Source organism: Clarias gariepinus, chromosome 10 (genome assembly GCF_024256425.1).
Source record: "Clarias gariepinus isolate MV-2021 ecotype Netherlands chromosome 10, CGAR_prim_01v2, whole genome shotgun sequence".
Classification (NCBI taxonomy): Eukaryota; Metazoa; Chordata; class Actinopteri; order Siluriformes; family Clariidae; genus Clarias; species Clarias gariepinus.
The window spans coordinates 30,691,236-30,713,559 of NC_071109.1; the positions used below are offsets into that span (position 1 = coordinate 30,691,236).

The 22,324-nt window shown below is 39.8% G+C and overlaps 1 protein-coding gene across 1 annotated transcript; it reads right to left on the reverse strand.

Annotated features, from left to right (window-relative positions):
• Positions 1 to 991: 991 nt before the first annotated feature.
• Positions 992 to 20,630, reverse strand: LOC128531250 (probable polypeptide N-acetylgalactosaminyltransferase 8). Its single transcript, XM_053505031.1, has 11 exons — positions 20,350 to 20,630; positions 18,030 to 18,306; positions 14,850 to 15,016; positions 13,612 to 13,798; positions 11,252 to 11,449; positions 9,866 to 9,980; positions 9,600 to 9,785; positions 3,390 to 3,527; positions 2,731 to 2,817; positions 2,460 to 2,627; positions 992 to 1,657 (listed from the first exon to the last, which is right to left on the reverse strand). The coding sequence occupies exons 1-11, from the start codon at positions 20,513 to 20,515 to the stop codon at positions 1,538 to 1,540; spliced, it is 1,809 nt and encodes a 602-aa protein (XP_053361006.1). The 5' UTR covers positions 20,516 to 20,630; the 3' UTR covers positions 992 to 1,537.
• Between the last annotated feature and the right edge of the window lie 1,694 nt (positions 20,631 to 22,324).

The following is a 22,324-nucleotide window of genomic DNA, read 5'->3' on the forward strand; positions in this document are numbered from 1 at the left end:
GAGAGAGGACATGAAGTTAGTTGGTGTGAGAGAAGAGGATGCGGAGGATAGGGTTAGATGGAGGCAGATGATTCGCTGTGGCGAACCCTGAAAGGGAACAGCTGAAAGACAAAGAAGAAGAAGGTATACAGAAAGAGAGTGAAGTTAAAATATTTAGTACTGTAGTAGCGAAGAGAAGGATTTTGTCCAAAGTACAGTACAATCCATTTTGAACAATCCTTTTCACCCACTATATAGTGTTTTTTTGCTGAACAGAGGAGCAGTTTCAGCCAGAGACTGATCACCACAAAGTGTTCCACAGAGCGCCACAGGAGATCCTTTCTCCCAACGGCCATAAAAGTTTACGACTCTCTGTAACTCATACACACACGTACGTGGATTTTCACTGACTGTAACAAAACAGGACATTAATACTTATCCGTATTAATAATATGATAAGTGCATTACTACTTCCCAATAAAATATGTAATACAATATTACATACATATACTAGATTACTGTGCAATACTTACGGATGCTCTTGGGTCATATTTTTTGGTACATACTTACTTACTGTTTTAAGACCTTTTTTGTGTTTATTATTATTATGTATTACCTTTATCACCTTTCCTTAGATAACAAGTCTGAGCAACTGTAACCTTGCATAATCAATTTCCCTCTGGGATTAATAAAGTTCTTTGAATCTTGAATGAAGTTAAATAGAAAAGTCCTTTGTTTTTTTAATTTAATCCCTAAAGCTCCTTATACAAATGTTGACCCAAATCCTTCCATGATTATGTAAAATCATATCTTAAACACTGTTGTGGATAGAAATGTTAATGTTGTGGTATTATGTAGCTAAATTACTATATTTGTAATATATAATTTGCAATAAGAAAAGACTTTAGTAATAATTTTACACAAAAACTTACACAGTAAAATAATCTAGACAAAACAATTGTATTAGTTTTATTCATGTTTTATAACATTTCATATTATTTTATTAGCTGGTATAAATTACAATTTGTTCGTTATTATTGTCGAACAACATTCACATTTAATCGATTTCTTGCATCCAATAAATCAGAAATTGTGGATTAATTTTCCATGAAAGCAACACTGACACGCAAATTCTATAAAGGAGCACTGCACGTACACTGCACGTAATGTCTATAAAAGTGGATTTGAAAATATACTGTTACTCAATAGAAAAAAAAGCATAATTGTGGATGTGTGGATGTTTTCTCTAATGGGACGTTTCTTAAAATTATGAAAGGAGTCTCCAGCATCAGCAGTGTCAGTGACAATCAGTGGTATAGAGCTTTAACTCCTGTGTTATTTAAGAAATTATAGACTTTTTTCTGCTAATCTTACTAACTTTAAGAAGAACTAGCCTCATGTGTGGACTACCTACAATTTTGTCATTTAGCTCATTAATAAATTATAAATTGTAATTTGTTATTACTTGCTAATTGCTGGTAAATTACCAATATAAAACACTCCAGGTGTGTGTTGGTGTTTGACTGTCACACTGAAACAAAAAATAAATGCAAGTCTTTTAGAAGGGTTTGATAACATGTTGAATCTTCCATCGCTGTCCAGAGCACTTCTTCATAACAAGTGTGTGATGGTGTATTTCCGCACATCTGTCTGTCTTTCGGTTGCGCAGTTCACCATCCTGTAGACAACACAGACATTATGAGCATTCATTAAAAAAAGCCCTAAAGATACCACTGCATAGTAACAGCATCAATAAACTGTAGCAGGATTTTCCTAGAATTTATAGTTTTGCAATGTTAAATATAAAAGTCTAAATTCGTCTAAAAATTTTCATATAAAAAAATTGGGGTGAATACCTATCAGTTCTTACGTTTGCATAAAATCATGGATAAACCAGAGTCAGGTGTATGATTAACCAGTCATACCAAGCAGGTGCTAATGATCATATGGTAAATGATCATAATAAAATGCAACCGTTAACTGAAACAGAAACAACTGGGTAGTTAGGAGGCTTAATACTGGGTAAGGAACAGCCAAACGGGAAATGTTGAGGGGCATAGATGCAGTGGTTGGCAAAGGAAACTTAATGCAGCAGATGCAAAAAAACGTCCTTCCATCTTTCCATTTTGTTAATTGATCAAATTAAAGTATTATGTCTATTTTTTTAAGCATTCTAAATAATAATTTTTTTTTTTTTTTTTTACACCTGCCTAAAACTTATGCACGGCGTGTATGTGTGCGTGCGTGTGTATGTGTGTCTGACTAGCTTTGTATTTGTTACATATACAATTTGCATAATCCAAATGAACTAATAATATTTGTACAGATATTTTTGCTAGCAAAATAAGAATGCACATTTACGACCATACTTACTCCTACTAAAGATTTATCGACTTCCATGGAGTGTGTCAATGTCATTGAATTAAGAATTAAGGTAATAAAAAAAAGATAAGAGCCAACAGACCATCTGCCTACTCCACCTGTTTAAAGTCCCAGTAAATGCCCATATTGTTCTTCAAGGCTTCTTTGCACGCATACAAACCAGGAACTTCTCCTGTGCCAGAATCTGCCAGACACCTGTTGTCATTGTATGTATGAGATTTGATCCCACCAACGTACAACTCACCGCTTTCTCGGTAAAATGTATGCTGTGAAAGCAAACAAAAACACAAGTCCTTGTATATTTGTGGTGTGTGTGAAGAGTGACAGGTGATTAAATTAGTGTACGTTGGAGTCGTTACACAAACTCACCTGAGGACCGTAATAGTGACATCCATAGGCTACAGGACCTGAGACAGGACCCTGATCCATGCAGAGCTGTGCATCTAAATTTGTCATCTGTATAGAAGGATGAATATAAAAAAATTGAAGGTAAAAATCATTTTATACTTAACATTTTGCAATATGCTCAACTCTTAATTCCTTCCATCAGGTTTGGAAAGGTCTGTACATAAATGTGACTTTACGTCTATGTGAAAATGGACAAACAGGTTTTCTTCAGGTCAATATTTGGATATTTTTGCATATCGTTAGGAAAAACAAACACTACAGCCATGTTTAAATATGATAATACATGTTCAGGTAATAAGTAAACTGTCTGTACAAAGAAAACGAGTAAATGTCACATGCTTCAGTAATGTCACATGCTTCATTTGCTGGCAAATTCTCATTCACAAAAATTTTTTTTTTTTGCAAAAACACCATCCCGGAGTTAGTAGGATGAAAGCGCAGACTGATGTGGAATGAAAATATAAAAAAAAAACAACAACCACAAGTTACACATGCACATATGAAACAAGTCTCACTACTAATTTAAATAAAAATTGATTTTGGAGGATGATCAAAATTTTTAAGATTATGCAATATTGCAAATATTATTATTAATATTATATTAGAAAGTAAAGACTTACCCCTCCATAACCCAGCAAGTTGGTCCAGCTGTCTAGTTTGGGATAAACGTTCTCCACGTACCACCTGAAAGGTTTACACCCTAGTTTCTCTCTGAGTTTCTTTCTTTCTGACGTGTCTCCAATATCAATGCCATGACCCTGGACAAATGTTTTTTTTTTTTAATTACACCGTATTATTTAAAACACAACAATCTGACTCTAATTTGAAACACAGATGATAATATTTATGCCACAGCGATGATAAGTTCTTGTTTCTGATTGGTCAGAAGCTACAGAGTAACTAACAAGTGAAAGTATCTTGAATCGTAAAAAATATGGTTATAATCCAAATATAAGATTATTAAGCAACTTTGTGTGATGGTTCCTCATCACACAAATTTAATCAGTTCTGGAGGCGAATTCTTAAGGCTAAAATTTGTATTGTGAAATGCCTTTTCCCAATAATAATGTAAATGCTGATTCTAGTGTAAATTATATTACCAATTTCCAACACTATAATCATATTTCAAATTGAAAAATAATTAATTAATCAAATCGAAAAGTGAACATCGAAACAGAAAGTGGCTCCCTTTTCTTCTTGCTTCGCTTGGCTTTCCACGGCCGCAAACAAGGTTTGAACAGGTCCTGGAGGTGCGTGCATCTTACTGTATGCGCGCACACAACGTAGATACCAGCACGCAGTGTTCAGTTCAGTTGCTCGTATGCCGAAAATACTTTGCATGCTGAGGCAAATTTCTTACGTTCTAAAGGCAGAAATACTTAAGGCAGAGCATTCGTATGCTGAGGTTATACTGTGATTACATTTTAGGTAAATTTGACTAGATTCAAAATTTTATCTTTTTATTTGCTAAGATATCAGTTTTTGCAGTGTAGTGGTTCTGGTTTCTGAGTGACATTACACCATTCTAAAACTTAAGAGTTAGTTCTAATCGAGCAATCTGATTGGACGAGAGGCATTTCACGAGTGGTCATAATGAACAGTAACGGGCAGCACTAAAATGTTTAATAGTGATGGGAAGTTTAAATCTTTTTAGTGACTTGGTTCTTTAAATCTCATTCATCAAAATGAACGAATCTTTATTTTTTGAGTCATTTAGTTCATTTCGTTCTTTTGATAAGAAATAAAATAAAATGTTGCATTTTCAATAAAAAAGACTCCAATACGTCTACATACACAAATTTTGTGATCTCCAGCTGGTCCAAGAACCGCATCAGTCCAGGCTGCTTGTCAGTACCACATATTATGAAAACTACAACAGGGAGCAGAGCTTTTTCTTACAAAGCCCCAAAGTTATGGAATAGTCCTCCAATTAATGTTTGGGACTTAGACACAGTCACAGTGTTCAAGTCTAGGCTAAAAACCTATTTATTTACTCAAGCATTTTTATAAAAAGATTTGCCCTAGATAAAGGAGCCGATCTGGGGGACTCATGGACGTAGAGTATCATGTCTGTGTTTTCATTCTGGCTCTCACTTTTAGTTATGCTGTCAGTTAGTCCTGCCGGAGTCCTGTCGAGCTATACATGTCGCTCCGGAGCTCCCAGTGATCCAAACCCCCTGGGCCCTCTGGATCTGTCTGACTCGTCCTGGTATCCTGCTTTTGGTTGGAGATCTCGTCGCATGGATGCCCCGTGTGGTCTGTTCGAGATGCTTGTGATGACTAGGGACAGTTCCACTTTTTCACGAAGATGGTCTTGGTCTCGACTGATGGTGACAGCTGTTCTCTGAGGACTTGTGACTGCAGTTGCTCGTTAGTTCAGGACTGGAGTTTCCTACAGTCTACCTGAACCTCCAATAATGGACTGGACTCCATATTAACTTAAATACATCTTCTGTTATACTGAACTCCCAGTCTCTCACAGTATGATGCAGATCAATCCCTGCTATCCGTTTTGACCCAAATGAGGATGGGTTCCCTGTTGAGTCTGGTTCCTCTCAAGGTTTCTTCCTACTACCATCTCAGGGAGTTTTTTCTTGCCACTGTGGCCATCGTTATCGGCTTCCTCATCAGGGACTATCTTGTCATTTTAATTCATACACATTCACATTTTATACAAACTTAAATAATTATTTTGATTGTGTAAAGCTGCTTTTTGAGAACTGTTAAAAGCACTTGCAAACAAAATTTTATTGAATTGAATTGAACTATGTAGTCAAAAGATAAACATAAACCATGGTGGTGGACAGTCCTGAGAAACTTTAAAGGTTTACATTATGTTTCCACTAATTCCACTTTATAGTATCAGCTTACTTTTGGGTTTCTGCGTAATTTTTTTTTTTCAATAGCGTTAATTGGAAAAATAGTGCACTAGGGTGTGCAAACCCTTGTTCTACACACCAAGGAATGCCTTTGATCAGGGAATTGAGGGGGATTTGGGATTCAGCCTTGTGTTGGAAGCTAGTTAGCTTTGTATCTTTTAAAACAGTAAAACAAAATAGCATGGATAGTTCAGAGGAAACTTGGAACATCTTAGAAGCAATCCTTAAGGAGACAAAGTATCGTCTATGGTGACGAAATGTTATCAGAATTGTTTTCTTGCTAAAAGCGCTTCTGTGACTAATTTTGTTCTGTATGTGGAATTTCGAAGGCACTTGCCAACATCTCCCCAGTACTGTGGATCGTACAGACCTGCTTTAACCTATGCAGCGATCAACAGTGTGATGAATGATTCTTAGAACACCTGGGATACGGAGTAATAGATATAGTTAAACAAGACCAGTGCTGTTATGAAATACCACTGACATCTTAACAGATTCACCTTAAGTTTTCTAATATAAGACACAACAAATATAAAATTATTGAGATTATATGTATACAGTAATTTAAATCTGTCATGCACACTCAATCGGCGACCGGCACTAGGACCCGGAAGTAAAGCGGTCGCAAATCAGGAAGTATAAGAGGAGTAAACAAACCACGATTCAGCGCTCAGTCATTGAGTTCAGCCCATGTCGGTTCTGGTTGTCCATCATCGGTTCGTGAGTACTCACTTTATTTGGGTTTCGCTTTCTGATCTTGAGTGTGTGTTTATAGGACGCGGGTTAAATTTGTGTTTTTCCCTTGCTCCCCTTCTGTGAGAGTCCTTAGACTAACATGCGTGGTTATCCTACCTACTCGATCTCTTCCGCGTTTGGGTTCACCATCCACGCTACATTGGGCTAATCGCTAAAGCTAAGTCTTCTGAGCCTAGGTTAGTTCATCCTGACAGAATGACTGAGCCAAAAGTGGTGAACCCAGCGGATTACGCGCATCTCTGCGACGTGGTTGACCAGCATGCCGAGCTAATCAATAAGCTAACCGGGGATATCGCTACTCTGCGCCAGAGCGTCCAAGATGTCGCGGCCTTGCGCCGCGAGGTCGCGGAGCTCAGGCGGGAGAACGCGGCTCTCCGGGCGGTTGTTGACAGCGCTGCGAGCCGGCCTCCCGTCGCGGCGGTCGCGGCTCCGCATCACCCCGCCCCCCCCCCCCCTTCTACTGATGTCTTTCTTGCTTTACCAGAAAAATGGAATGGCACGGACGGGAAATGTAGTGTGTTCTTAACAGCGCTCGATCTGGTGTTTGAGTTTAATTCCACCAAATACTCCACCGATCGGCTACGCATTGCTCTTCTCGTTTCGTTGCTAACTGGGCAGGCAGCAGAGTGGGCCACGGCAGTGATTAAATCAGACTCAGACACCGCCCATTCTTATAATGAATTCACACGCCAGCTTCGACTCACCTTCGAACACCCTGCGGGCGAGGTGGAGACCGACACCAAGCTCTATCACCTGCGGCAGGGTGGATTGTCCGTGAGCCGCTACACCGCTGAATTCAGAACCCTCGCCGTGCAGACATCTTGGGGAGACGCCGCGCTCCGGACATCCTACTACGAGGGGCTGGCGTCACGCATAAAGGACGAGCTTGCCGGACGAGAGCTTCCAGCCACGTTGGAGGGACTAATCCAGCTAGCCCTCCGCATCGACCAGCGCCTCCTCTCTCGTCCGAAGCCAGCCCCGAGGACCCTGCCGCCTGCTTTCACCTCTCACCATCCTACACCTCCTTCACCGACCATTTTCACTGCTGCCACCACTGGACCTGTCGGATCTCCACCTCCTGCCGTGGTTGACACCGGAGCCGGGGAACCCATGCAATTAGGACGCGCCTCCCTGACTACAGCAAAACGCGCACGCCGGTATCGAGAGGGGTTGTGTGCTTATTGTGGGTCCGCGGCACATCACCGGGCGATCTGTCCTCTTCGTCCGGGAAACGCGCAGCCCCGGTGAGCCGGAGGAGACACTCACCGGGCTCCCTCCAAATCTCCAGCACCATCAACACAACCACCTCTCGTCTTACTATTCAGGTAATCCTCCAATTTGGCCACAAATGAGTCAGAAGTGCAGCGTTCATCGACTCCGGTGCCGCCGGCAACTTCATTGACTCCACTTATGCCAAAGAACTGGGGGTAAAAATTGAGGCGTTATCCCAGCCAGTGCAAATCACCTCCGTCGACGGTCGGCCTCTGTCATCCAGCCCCATCACCCACCAGACCCAGACCATCACCCTCATCATCAACCAACACCACGAACCCATCCAATTCCACCTCACCTCCATTTCCTCACCTCCCATCATTCTCGGATACCCCTGGCTGCTACAACATGACCCTCTCATTTCATGGACAAAAAATAAAATCCTTCAGTGGGGGCCGACCTGCACTGAGCTGTGCCTACGGGACCCAGCTGGGACGTGTAGTCCGCCTGCATGGGTTCCCCAAGGACATCGTCTCGGACAGGGGGCCCCAGTTCACCGCCCGGTTCTGGAAGGCCTTCTGCCGTCTGATCAATTCCACCTGCAGTCTGTCCTCCGGTTACCACCCCCAGACTAACGGTCAGACGGAACGGGCCAACCAACAACTGGAGCGCTACCTGAGGTGTTTTGTTTCGGATCGCCAGCGCTCCTGGGCCCGCTACCTCAAATGGGCCGAGCTATCCCACAACCTCCACGTCCCCTCAGCTACCAACCTAAGTCCATTTGAGGTATGCTATGGTTTCCAACCTCCGATGTTCGACCATCAAGAACCGGAGGTTGATGTACCATCGGCCCAACAGTTGGTCCGTAGGTGTCGGCGGTTGTGGAACCAAGCCAACCTCGCCATCCAACGTGCCAATACCACCTACGACGCCCAGCATCGCCGCCGACACCCTCCGGGACGATTGTACCACGTAGGTGACAAGGTATGGCTCTCCACAAGGAATCTGCACCTGCACACAGAATCCCGCAAACTATCTCCCAGGTTCATCGGCCCATACCGCATCACCCATCGGATAAACCCTGTCACCTACCGGCTCCAGCTGCCTGCGGCGCTCCGGATCCACCCAGTTTTCCACACCTCCCAACTAAAACACTTCACCACCTCTCCAATGAATCCACCCACCCCCCCTGCTCCTCCTCCCCGGATTATCGACGGTGGTCCCGCTTACACTGTGCGCCGGATCCTCGACTCACGCCCTCGGGGCAGGGGCACCCAGTACCTGGTCGATTGGGAAGGCTACGGCCCCGAGGAACGATCCTGGATTCCGTCCCGGTTCATTCTCGACCCCGAATTAATCCGGGACTACCGTCGTCGGGTATCCTCCACCCCAGGACCGTCAGGAGCCGGTCCTGGACAGGGGGGTACTGTCATGCACACTCAATCGGCGACCGGCACTAGGACCCGGAAGTAAAGCGGTCGCAAATCAGGAAGTATAAGAGGAGTAAACAAACCACGATTCAGCGCTCAGTCATTGAGTTCAGCCCATGTCGGTTCTGGTTGTCCATCATCGGTTCGTGAGTACTCACTTTATTTGGGTTTCGCTTTCTGATCTTGAGTGTGTGTTTATAGGACGCGGGTTAAATTTGTGTTTTTCCCTTGCTCCCCTTCTGTGAGAGTCCTTAGACTAACAAGCGTGGTTATCCTACCTATTCGCTCTCTTCCGCGTTTGGGTTCACCATCCACGCTACATTGGGCTAATCGCTAAAGCTAAGTCTTCTGATCGCCTAGGTTAGTTCATCCTGACAAAATCTAGCAAAATAATCTGCCAATTAAACAAAAAGTTAGACTTAAAAAAGAGCTTAATAAGCTTATATTTGGTTTGTCTTATGTGATGGGAATTTACATATTATATGTAATTTTTGAAGTGTACTTGTGTATTTTTTCTTCTACTGTACTCTTTGTACTCACTGTCTGCACTCACTTTAAGGGGAAGGTTCCAGGCTATGTTAACATGATGCTTGTACTCATCCATCCAGATGTCAGCCACCCGCAGTGCGTTCCTCTTCATGGCTATGCTCAGGTCAGGCATGTACGGCTTGTGGGCTCTCTCTATGTGAGCGATCTTGGAGCACGGCACTATCTCGATGCTCCCACCACACGTCCATACCTGTAAATGAACCCTGATCAGCTTTTACTTTAAAATGGTATTAAATGTGAAACGACAACATTAAGCTTTACAAATCTCACCCGGATACCAAGCTCTACGTTTTCTCCACCGTAAACCTCCATGTCTCCGTCCAGGCTGCCAATCTCACCTAGAAAAGCTCTGTCGGCAACCAGGATTCCCATAACAGACGGAGACCTTGAGGAGAGGAAAGATGTTTTCACATGAGTATGTCATGCCCCAATAATCTTATATATGAAAAAAAATTATGAATTCTTACTTCTGATTGGTCATAGTGTGTTCATATATTTTCTGATAGGATAGTGCATCTGTGAGGGGCGTTCAAGTCAAACCGGGAGTTGTGATAAAATTTCTTATGCATGAAGGCATAAAACCAGTTAAGACACTGCAATGAATGATGCAAACATTTTAAAGAAGGCCTTGTGTCTGTGAATGATGAGCCTGGCCGAGGTGCCCACTGCAGTCGTTCCTGTGAACATTCCGCGAGTGGAACGGCTGATCCTTAAAAATCAACAGATAACTTGTCACTAACTTGCAGAAGAGACGCATCTGTCTGTGGAAACTGTATCAATCATTCACCAACACCACTTGCACATTGCAGGAAAACCACTGGAAGTTATTGCCACATCCCATTAAGAAGTACCTGGGAGGCCAGCATTTCAGACATGAAGCAGGCAAGTTCGATTGTGGCTTTGTCGGACTGAGAAAACTTTCTCTCTTGATGGTGTTCAAGCACTAGTGAAACTCTGGGATAAGTGTAGCAGGGAATTATATAGAAAATTAAAGAAAATTTTACTTTCAAACTGTGTTCTGTATTTCTGCATAGTCAAAACTTCTGGTTTGACTTGACATCCTCTCACATTTTCCTTAACCTATTGCCCACAGTATTAATGTGCTCTGCACCTGTACCTGTAGCACAGCTGTTTGTTTTTCTTATTTGGAGGGATGTATTATCCCACATCGTTTAAACCAAAAATATGCTTTTATATCCAAATATCCCCCTGTTATTAGCTACATTTATTAGCATGCTAGCACACATTTAAACTGTTGCTTGTTAGCTTTTCTAACGATCTGCAAATGAATTTTTGTTCCTTGACAAATGACAGGCTAATTTTCTATCTGTAAAAAATCCATATAATTCTGAATATAAAGTTAATTATATTGTATTTTGATAAAAAAAAACATTCACAAAAATGTGTTTTTTTGCAATGTTTAATGTAAACAGTTATACAGTATGTAATGTAAATAATTATTATATTTAGTGTCATTTGATATTTTTCAGGAATTTAGGATAAATTGATTTTTCCATTTTTCCTTCAACATATAGTAACTAAATTATTCAGTACTTTCATCAGTGCTACGATTCATATTACTAAATGTGTATTACAAAATAACAATGGAAAAAATCTATTTGTTAAACATCTACGACTCGATGTCAGTCTACTCACTTTCCAGGACTTGAAGGATCATTCAGTTTGTACCACTCATTATTGAAACCCTCGTACATACACCACAGCGCCCAGTCAAAGGCATGAGCAGCAGGTCCGTATCGAACCACTTCTAGGTTGTAATAATTGACTCGGTCAAACACAGGAGAGACGACGACTGTTCTGTCTGCCTTGATCCGTGCCAGCATTGGCTCTGCCCTGGGGACATTAATGCATAATAATATATACAATAGATAAGTTTCTGTGTATGTAAGGTGTAAAATATTGCCACAAGCTTTTCTTTGTACAATGGAAGTCTCATGGATGCACATTGGTGTTTTAGCAGTATTGTTTTTGGTCTTTTGGCTGCTCCCGTCAATGGGTCGCCACAGCGGACCATCTTTTGTCAAAAGTCAAAAGTTTGGATACATCTTTTAATTTCATGGTCATTCCGCATTTTTATTTCTTTCTACACTGTAAAGCAATGCTGAAGGCATCTAGATATAATCTATTCAAAGGAGATCATTATATCTGGACACCTTCAGCATTGCTCTACAGTGTCGAAAGAAATAAAAGCCTTCATAACAGCTCTAATCTGATGTGCTGTTTGTTAATTGGTTATTTCTGAATAACTAAATAAAGTTTTGGTCCTGCTTTCCTGGGATGGTCTTCATGAGAGCCAGTTTCATCATGGTGCTTGATGGGTTTTGCAAATTCACTTGACAATAATATTCTTGCAACAATTGTTTGAGAACAGCTGATGTTCCTGTCTTAAAGTAAATAACTGACTATTGTTGTAGTTTTTGTTTTTACTTAATCACCTAATACCACATGTATTCCATACTGTACAGTGTACAACAGCATAAAAGCATGCTTTTTACAGTTCTAACAATAAAATTAAAAAGAACAATAACCGATTTTCTAATCAAAGGCGTGCCTGACTATTATTTACTTAAAGGATAAAAAGACTGGGTTAAGTTCATGTTAAAAGCTGAGTCATGTTTGCTTCCACAGTGTTTGACTGGCGTAATTATACTATTAATATTATTCCACAATTGGCACATTGATAACAACAGGGAGATGGCCAAATGTTTTCTTCAGCTTTAACCACTTTTTCTGTAGGGTAACTGTTGGTCTGATGCTTATCCTTTAATTACTTTGTGCATGGAGTGAGTACATTTTATTTTAGCATGACAAATTCTCTTACTTGCAGTTTTTGGAGGAACTGGAAACTAAAGTTCTTTTGGAGATGGGACCCCCTTTGTTGCTATCTACATTAGATCATTTAATTATATATATATATATATATATATATATATATATATATATATATATATATATATATATTAATATATATTTAATTTTATATATATATATATATATATATATATATATATATATATATATATATATATATATATACTTTTTTTTTTACACAAGGGGCAACTTCCTATTCTGAAATTTTTTTCCAAAATTTAAGTGGCAAAATGTGCAGTTCCTTAAATGAACACTAGGCTCCAAAAGTGACCACCATGTTAAAATCTCCAACTTTACAACACAAATTGACAAAAAAAAAAAAAAAGGTTTTGGTTTTCATAGCTAGATTTTCCATTCAGTACAACTGTGCAAGGGGTTAGTTTGTAAGTAACTCATTAGTTAAAATTATATTAAGTCATAAGTCAAACTGCTAGTTGTCTGCTATGCATCATCTTTAGCTGACCAGCCACCTAAAATCATTGTAGTGTAATTGTGTAGGAGTTGACATGGGATGACGTGCAGGGTATGGATGATGGAGTTCAATCAAATGGAAAGTATTGTCAACATGTAAATTAACGGGAGCCACTTTATCATTTAACGTATCAACTAAGCTAAACTAAGCTTATGGTAACTGAGGTGTTGGCAACCAACAGCCAGGCTCTGGGGTTCGCTCCATCCATTAACCCCTATATGGATTAACCAGTGGTTAATGCAGGGTCAGCTCCTGCCATGATGGCATCTACAAGAGCTTCCACAGTTGAGCTTCAAACTGCCCTTTCAGAAAACCCATGGATGACTCCAGGTGACATGGAGGGTTTGTCCAGATACCCTTCCTGACGCACCCCTCTCATTTTCATTAAGGGGGCAACCTCAATTACTAAATGTGGCTTGGCTAGGATTTTTTATTCTGCCCACATTTCTTAAATGAAGTTAATGGTTAAACTCCCTCCAGGTTTAAATTTAAACTTGTCCTAACCCAATTCCAGTAACTGCTTAATGCAGGCCAATACTGACCCTTCTAAAATAGTGAAAAATCTAGTGGAAAATAGTCAGAAAAGTTTTTTTTGTTGTATTTTTTTGCCAGGCAGTGTATTTTACATAAATTGAGTTGTTTTCATACTCACCACATCACATGGACCTCTATATGTGCATCCAAAATGGCCACAACATCACCAGTAGCGGCGCGCCAACCAGAGACGCGAGCTTGGGCGAGGCCCTTTTGTCGATCATGTCTCACTCGGACGATTTTCAGCTGAGGATGCTGCTTCTGTGTGGTGGCAACGTAGAAATCCAGACTCTCTTTCAGGTCCTCTGTGTAAAAGTAGTATAATAATTTAGGCATTGTGGCATTAGCAAAGCATGATTAGTTTTTATGAATTGCTGTTATCCAGAAGTGTCCTGGGTTGTTACAAAGAGACTATGTGGTTCTGTATTTATTCTATAGTAAATCTGATTCTGGATCACAAATGTTTAGGTCATTTAGTCTAATTCGACTCATATTTGAGATTATTAATTAATTCTAAGTCATCGCCAAATTTATTTTCGGTGATGAACTGAACATGCTGTTTTGTGCCACAATAGGAAAATAATAAACAATGACGTGATGTGATGCAAAATGAAGCTACTGTTGTTAGGGGGAGCTTAAAGGTTGATTCGAAGGTGGCAGGTTCAAACACCATCACCAACAAATTTTCCCTGTTGGGCCCTTGAGCAAGGCCCTTAACTCTCAACTGCCCAGATGTTTAATGAGATAAATATGTAAGTTGCTCTGGATAAGGGTGTCTGCCAAATGCTGAAATGTAAACCTAAAGTTGGTTACTTTCCCATAGAATCATGAGGCCAAAGCGATTTTTGCCAATGATTACTCTAACGATGTGGGTCTCACAAGGGGCAGAGCCGCGCAAAAATGCTTTGCACTGTTTGGAACGGGCAGATCTACAGGCTGCTACCACGCAGAGTTCTAAACAGGCCAAGGCGCGGCCATTTAAAGACATGTGGTTGGCAGGCAATGCCGCAATCAGCCTGGATATGCCGCTCCTGGCGGCGTGTCTATATAAGGGTCCTGATACCTCCGCACTTACATTAAACAGATGTTCCTTCACCGCCTTCTCCTTTTTAAAAAGAATATATTTTCACAAATCTGCAAAATGCAAACTCTATCTTGATGGTTATCACAAACCGGGAAAGCTGGAGACTCCATTAAACTAAATAAACAATCTAGAATGTCGATTTGCAGCTTGAAGAATTATCAAAGATTCTGTTATAGAAAATAAATCAACATCTTCTCATCAACTAACACTAATTACAACAAATTCGGGTATAAACATGTCATGAATCTAATTGAAGATTGGGTTTAACAAACCGTTCGTGCTGTGATCATCCACCAGTATAATCTCCTTGAGCAGGTGAGCAGGTGTTCTGTGAATGATGCTGTGAATGGCTCTCTTTAAGATCGACAGAGCCTCGTTCAGGAAGATCAGAATAACGCTAAGTGATGGGAGCTCCTTCGGATACACCTTCTTAGCACAACTGAATAGTAAAACAAACAACAACAAAAAAGGCTACATTGAGGGAAAAAGGTCTGGTTGCTTTATATACTGTGTTTTAGAGGAGTGTGGTAAATGAAACATGGTACTGTACAGTATTCATACTGTATCTCTCATACTTTATTCCAGACTTAGAAGGCTCCTCCCATCATTGGATTGGGGCCTTGGGGAGTCAGTCCATCATGCCCAACTACGACACCCTTACTACGAGGGCAGTACATTTATTTACACACAGCCCAGAGAAAATTACAATATTTGCAAAGAGAGAGTGATTTAAAGGGTGCTTTAGTGGCTTGTCGAATGTGGACATTCATATTGCCAAAGTGGGATTGTGCTGCATGTATGATTGTAAATCTCGCTCTTTTTTAGTTTCTCTCTCTCTCTCTGTCTCTCTGTCTCTCTCTCTCTCTTGCGTGCGGTTCTTTCTTTGCCTTCAAGTGTTTTTATGAATATGAGTAACTTGAAAAACTGTAAATATTGACTCTTTGGATAACACTTTATCACTGCCCTTACTTACACGTTTAATGGCCCAGCTGGTGTGTAACTTGTGCTGCATCCTGTACATGCATTTGAATGTAGATTTATTGTATTATATTATTTCGTGATTTTGTATACTTACAAAAGCAAGTTTTTTGTGCAAACAAAACTCCTACATCTGGAAATGTTTTTTTTTTGTATTTTTAAACGTATATTCAGTTGCGAGCTCATCATTATAATATACACTATGGCGCTAATGGTACCCTGCAATGACCTAGCATCCCATCGAGGTGTATGCTCGTCTCCTGCCTCCACAGTGTCTCTGTAATAAACTTCTGATTTACTGACACAAAAAAACCACTTAAATAGTATTTACTTTCCATAATTTCCAATGGCATCCACTTTCTACTCTTTATACACAGTATGAAGAACAACCATCTTGGAGCATTATACTCAAAAACACTTGAGGCTGTAATTGGTGCCAAAGGTGCTTCAACAAAAAAAATAGTTTCTCATGGTCTGAAAGTCCTTCAGGTGCCACCAGATGCATGTCATGTGCCTATTACTGTCATGAGGAATAACTTCTGTCTGGACACTCTACCATGCAGGCCTGATTGGTGGAGTGCTGCAGAGATGGTTGTTCTTCTGGAAGGTTCTCCTCTTTCCACAGAGCTCTTTCAGAGTGACCATCAGGTTCTTAGTCACCTTCCTAACTAAGGCCCTTTCCCTCTGATCCCTCACTTTGGCCAGGCGGTTTCAGACTTCTTTCATTTATGGATGATGGAGGCCACTGTGCTCATCTGGACTTTCAATGCTGCAGAAATTTTTCTCTACCCTTCCCCAGATCTGTGCCTCGATACAATCCTGCTAGAAGTTGTAGAAACATCTCAAGGATGATCAGTGGAAAGAGGATGCACTTGAGCTCAATTTTGAGTGTCATGACGAAGGATTTGATTTCTTATGTACCTGTGATTTTGTCCGTTTTTTAATTGAATAAATTTGCAAAGATTTTAAACAAAATTCTTTCACGTTGTCATTATGGGGTATTGCTTGTAGAATTTTTAGAAAAATAATAAATGTAATCCATTTTGAAAAAAGGCTGTAACATAAAAAAATGTGGAAAAATCAAGCGCTGTGAATACATTCCAGATGCACTGCAGATTTGGATAAGCTTTGTTACCTGTCATTATCTCTTCCACAGAAATTAATCTCATGGTTAACATTTGGTTTCAGATGACGGATGGGAAACCGTAAACATTTACACACTCTATTGTACCTGTTTGCTGACATCTTAAGTATCCTGTTCATATCCCGTACTAAAATAATCCAGATCACCTGCTTGTCAGTTATCTGTGGTGATATTTACAGTACCTGTGTATCCAAGGAATGATATGTGCAGTTTTATTAATGCAAAAATAATGAATCAGATGTTGGATGCAGGGTGGTTCCACATCTTGGGTGTGAGTAAAGTACAGTCAATATAAAATACATATTAAACACAGGTAAGTTTTCTTCATGACAACCTGTGTCAATATTGCAATTATTAAAATTAGTTACTTAAAATGTTGTTACTGTACATAATTCACAACAAATTAGATTTATTTTGCCTCTTCCAGTTTACTATAACTACAAGTTATAGTACCCAGTCGAGTTCCTGTAATGTGCAAGTGGTGTTGGTGAATGATTGTGTAAACAGTTCCCACACACAGATGTGTCTGGCGACAAGACTTGATGGCATCCAAGCACTACTGAAATCCTGGAATAAGTGAATTAGTGTAGCAGGGAATTATATAGAGAAACTAGAGAGGTACATTTTCTAAAGAAAATATTTATATGACAATGGGATCCACAGTTAGACTCAGTGTCAAAGCTCCTATGGAATTTACCATAGCAGGGAATGCAAATGTGAGCAACAGATTTAAATAGGGAGTACTTTCCTTTTTATGTCAATGGGGCAAATTTGGGCACCTCTTGCACCTCAGGGGAACAATATCTACTAAAGAAAATGAGTGGTGCTTGCCGTGGCAAAACATTGAAGTCAATCACTCTAGCATTGTATGCATATTGGGTATGTTTTGACACAGCTTGCAAACCTCTGTATTTCTGTACCTGTGGCATCATTTTCACATGGGTCAGAAGTAGGTCATTTTAAAATGTTTTTTTTTTTCTCTCTTTCCCAGGAGTACTAAGTTTCCTCCTATTTAACACTCTTTAATAACTCACTGTCTATACCTTTTTATCCTGTATACAGGGTCACGGGGGGCCTGGACCCCAGGAGGCTTAGGACACAAGACATACACAGAAAAATTATTGATAACTTTCTGTGTGCCATTATATTCAGTGACGCGTTCATTGACATAATTTTCAGTGATACCACATTGAGGAACATCATAGTGTGATTCTTATTTTTCAGTGTGCCACTTGCTTTTTCTTGCTTTTATTGTTTAACTTAAAAGATAAAGCGGATGGCACACATATACCTAAACATGTTTTTTTTTAATTACTTGAGTCCACATTACCTGGGATCGCGGGTGTCTGGTAGAGGTCGGTTAATTGGGAGCCGGTCGCTCAGGTAGGCATTGTATCCATAACGTTTATAGGAATTCTGCGCCTCACGCTGCTCATCATGGGAAAGATTTCTACCCCAGGATTTAAACAGAAAAGAGTCTGGAAAAAGTAGGGAATGGTCATCTCCTTTTTTCATCTCAGTTTTCTTTTCATCTCTGTTTTCATGCAACTTCTCTATCATCTTCTGCATTTGGTTTTGCTTTTCTTGAAAGGCCATCAACATGTCATCTGCAAATAAACAACTGAGATTAATAAATCAGTTACGAGGGACTATTTGATCTGCAAAATCTAGGTTAACGCCAGATGCCCTTCCCAGTAACAGTAAAAAATATTTAATGATCAATAATGATTTAGGTAATGTTTTTAACGATCTCTATTCATTTTAAAGATCCAGACTCATTAACTACTAGCTAATAATACAAGTTGAAATGAAGATTGATTAATGATGAGAAGGAGTAATCTAAAACTCTCTATTTTTAACCTAAATTGTAGAAGTGTAATGCAATATCATTATTAATTGTTATTATTAGAGCCTCCTGTTTTCCTAAGGATTTTTCCCCACCTTTTTGGAATTTTGGGGGTATTAACATGCTCAAAAAATCATGAAAATTGACAGACAGGTTGGAATCTGCTGCCATTAGGAGTCCTGAGAGTTGCATGAATCGGGGCCCCCGAGTGGGGCAATATGACGCGCCCAGAGACTTCAAAAAGGGACACTCAAATTCTGTCCTTTGATTCCCGCGCTGAAGACAGCGTGAGAAAGAGCTGCGCGAGCTGCCGTGGCACCTTCACTCCCCCGCCGAGCCCGCCTTCGTGTCCCCACCGCCAAAGAGAAAAAGGCCGCGAGGAGGACTGCGTTAAGGCCATTTCCTCCCAGCCGGAAAACCGCCCAGCCGACGGACATCAGCTAGAAGAACTGTCACTCTGCCACTCCGCCCACTGCCACCTTTCGCCAGCACTTTGTGGAGAAGTGGAATGCACTTTGTCAGGCCTCTACCTTCAGACCTGTCCAACTTGGGTGTCCCACTTGATTCCGACATAATATTTATCTTAGCTGGATGGTCTAATTCTCAAAAACGGTTAACCTAAAGTAAGACTTAAGACACTATAAAGCAGATGGGCTATAGAACAGATCATATTATGTTTTTATTTCTTTATAGTATATGAACAGCTCTCTTCTCTCCAATCCACTCTTGCTACGTCTTGACTCATTTGCATACGCCCCCCCCCCAAAACACACACATCACACACATACTAACACACACATCACAAATGTTAACACCCAGACTCACACACCACACACACACACAAACATGAACAAACACATTTACTCGTCACACACAGACTGACACACATCCACACGTCACACACACACACACACTACAACACTCAACAAATATTTAGAGCCCAAACTGACATTAGCCTGTATAGTGTGTGATGTGTGCAAGTTTTGCGGTGCAACCGGTTGGCAGTGGCTTTTTCGAGGTCTTAACATGCTCAAATAACACACAGGTTGTGCGGTGCCCCCAGGGCGGTGATGGCGCAGGGTGCTTGGGCAACTATATTTATTATTATAAGTAGCAGTAGTATTATTGTTATTATTATGAGCTTATTATATGAGCTCAAAATAAAATTTTTTGGGTTTAAAATGGAATTAGTAGGAGTAACATTGAAAAAAAAAACCTCGGGGGACAGCAGGGCTGTTAAAAACCTTTTATTACAAATAAAAATTAAGTTTATTAATTATAACATTTTCTAGAACAATTTTTCCACCCCCCCCAAAAAAAAACCCTTCCCAACATTGTTTGACTGATGGCACTTAGTTAGTAACCTAGTAACCCAGTGTAAGTATCTATCCAATGACGGAAACTTCAAAGCACTTGCGAAGAGCGTCTGCCAAATGCCTAAATGTAAATTCTGTTTTCTTCTTCTGAACCAGATGTAAAACTTTCTGTCACACTTTCTCAAAATGTTCTGCACAAAGCCTTTTACAAAGGTTATTATAAAAGCATTGACAGGACTAAATCTGAAATGGGAAATTTTACAAGCACAGATACTGTATTGTGGATGTGATGGCCAGGTGTCCACAAACTATTGACCTTATTGTGCACATTATTAGCTTTTTTAATGCAGCTGGAATTATCTATATTTTTTCATCATTTCTGTTGCATTTTACAGCTTTCCTTAGTTAATCCCTTCCAAACAAAACAAACACTTTTATAGAAACTACAGAAACAGATTGAGCAGCACACCCATAACTGAAATACTCACAGAGTTTTTCAACAGCTTGTTCCTTGTCATGTTCTTTCTCCAGTGCATCGATTTTGTCGGTCTTGTCGTTGTTTGATATCCTCCACTTCGCCACATAAGTAATCAAGAAAAGACCCAGAGTGGCACAGATAACAATTCTAGCCAGAGTCAACTTTAGGAGCCTCATCTTTAGACTTGTTTCTCTTAACAAGACGTTGCCTAATAATGATGGATGTTGCTTCTCTGATCCAATACACAATTCTAATTGCTGGTGTTTAAAGCTGATTGTTTAAACTATTAAATGTAAGTGTCACACCGCTGCAGCACAGATGACAAGTTTTCTTCATTAGGTCCAGTGTGTGTGTGTGTGTTTGTGTGTGTAGGATTTTAGTGCAACCAAGCAGAACTCACACTTAATTCCACCTGTTTATTTTAATTGCTCTTGGCTTTCAATAGACTAGCAGGTGTGGCTTCTGCTTGGTTGGAATGAAAACCTGCACACACACACACACATGCACACACACACACGCATAGCCACCCACACTGGCTCTTTACTCTCACTACCTAATATATCTCACAACTTGATCCACTGTGTTGAGATATTGAATGCTTTACACTTCACCTCTCAGTAGTTTGAAAGTTATGATGTAATTATATTACTTTAGATTCCCTTAAACAATTCCATCAGTTAATATGTAAATGATGAATAACCCTAGTGATACATGAAATACTGCTTAAATAACGATGAATAAATATATGCACTTATTTAGGTTCCTTTTTTACATTTCTGCCGTAACATTAAAAAATGTCTACACAGCCATCACACACAATGGAATTTGATATACTCCTGCTAGGAAATGTATACGATCAGCACCACACCAGGACAATATTATATCAAGTCATTGGGGATGCAAACTTACTGAGGGATTTTTGATATCCCAAACTGGGCGGCGATGGCACAGGTGCTTGTATCTGACCATTACTGCTTTGCAACTATATTTATTATTAGAATCATTTGCATTTCAAAAATTCCAAACAAGTATGGTGAAATTCGGGGAAACAATAGTCTGTGTCCTATGTTGTGGCCTTGACTTAATATAACTAGGAAATAACACAATATAACGTGTGTATGATATGAAGTGAAATGTATACACTCTTGACCTAAAAAATAAAAAACAGGGAAAATAATAGTTTTCAAAATAGATTTTTTTTACAAATATAAAAAATATAGAAAAACCTTTAGCTGTAAAAAATGTACATTATGTACAAATTATAAAATAAAATTGAATTGCAAAGGAATTTATAAACAATTTTCAGTCATGAGCAAGACAAAGTGCAATGTGCCGGAATGTCAAGTCAAGTCAAGTAGGCTTTTATTGTCATTTCAACCATATGCAGTTCAGTACACAGTGAAACGAAACAACGTTCCTCCAGGACCAAGGTGCTACATACATGCAACAACATAAATTAACAACACACTTTACCGGAACCAGCTAGCTAATTACGAGATCTAATTAGCTGATTAGCTCAGATATGACAGAGTTACATTTTTAAATTATCCTAAAAAACTATATATTTCTATATAAAAAAAGAGAAAAATATAAAAAAAATGGACAACAATAGACAACAGACAACAAAGTGCATGTGCACATGTGCAAACAAAGAACATGTTACAGTACTTTTTTTTTAGTGATGAGGTTTAAGTTCAGATAGTGGAAAGAGAAACAGTAAACATTTGACATATCTAAAAAAAAATTGTGTGCAAATAGCAAGTAAAATAAAAATATTGTGCAAATATTGCAAAGAGCAGTTCAGGTACAGTAGGTATTTTGAGATGGTTGTAGATCAGGGTGTGTGTTTATCAGTCCAGTCCCTTTGTGTTGAGGAGACGGATGGCTTGTGGGTAAAAACTGTTACATAGTCTGGATGTGAGTGCCCGAATGCTTCGATACCTTTTTCCAGTTGACAGAAGGGTGAAGAGTGAGTGTGAGGGGTG

Coding starts and splice junctions, on each gene's coding strand:
- LOC128531250 (XM_053505031.1), bottom strand. CDS start 20,515: ATGAGGCTCCTAAAGTTGACTCTGGCTAGAATTGTTATCTGTGCCACT. Junction 9,786..9,865: donor ACGTAGAGCTTGGTATCCGG/GTGAGATTTGTA, acceptor GTTCATTTACAG/GTATGGACGTGTGGTGGGAG. Junction 3,528..9,599: donor CCTGGAACCTTCCCCTTAAA/GTGAGTGCAGAC, acceptor ACATTTGTCCAG/GGTCATGGCATTGATATTGG.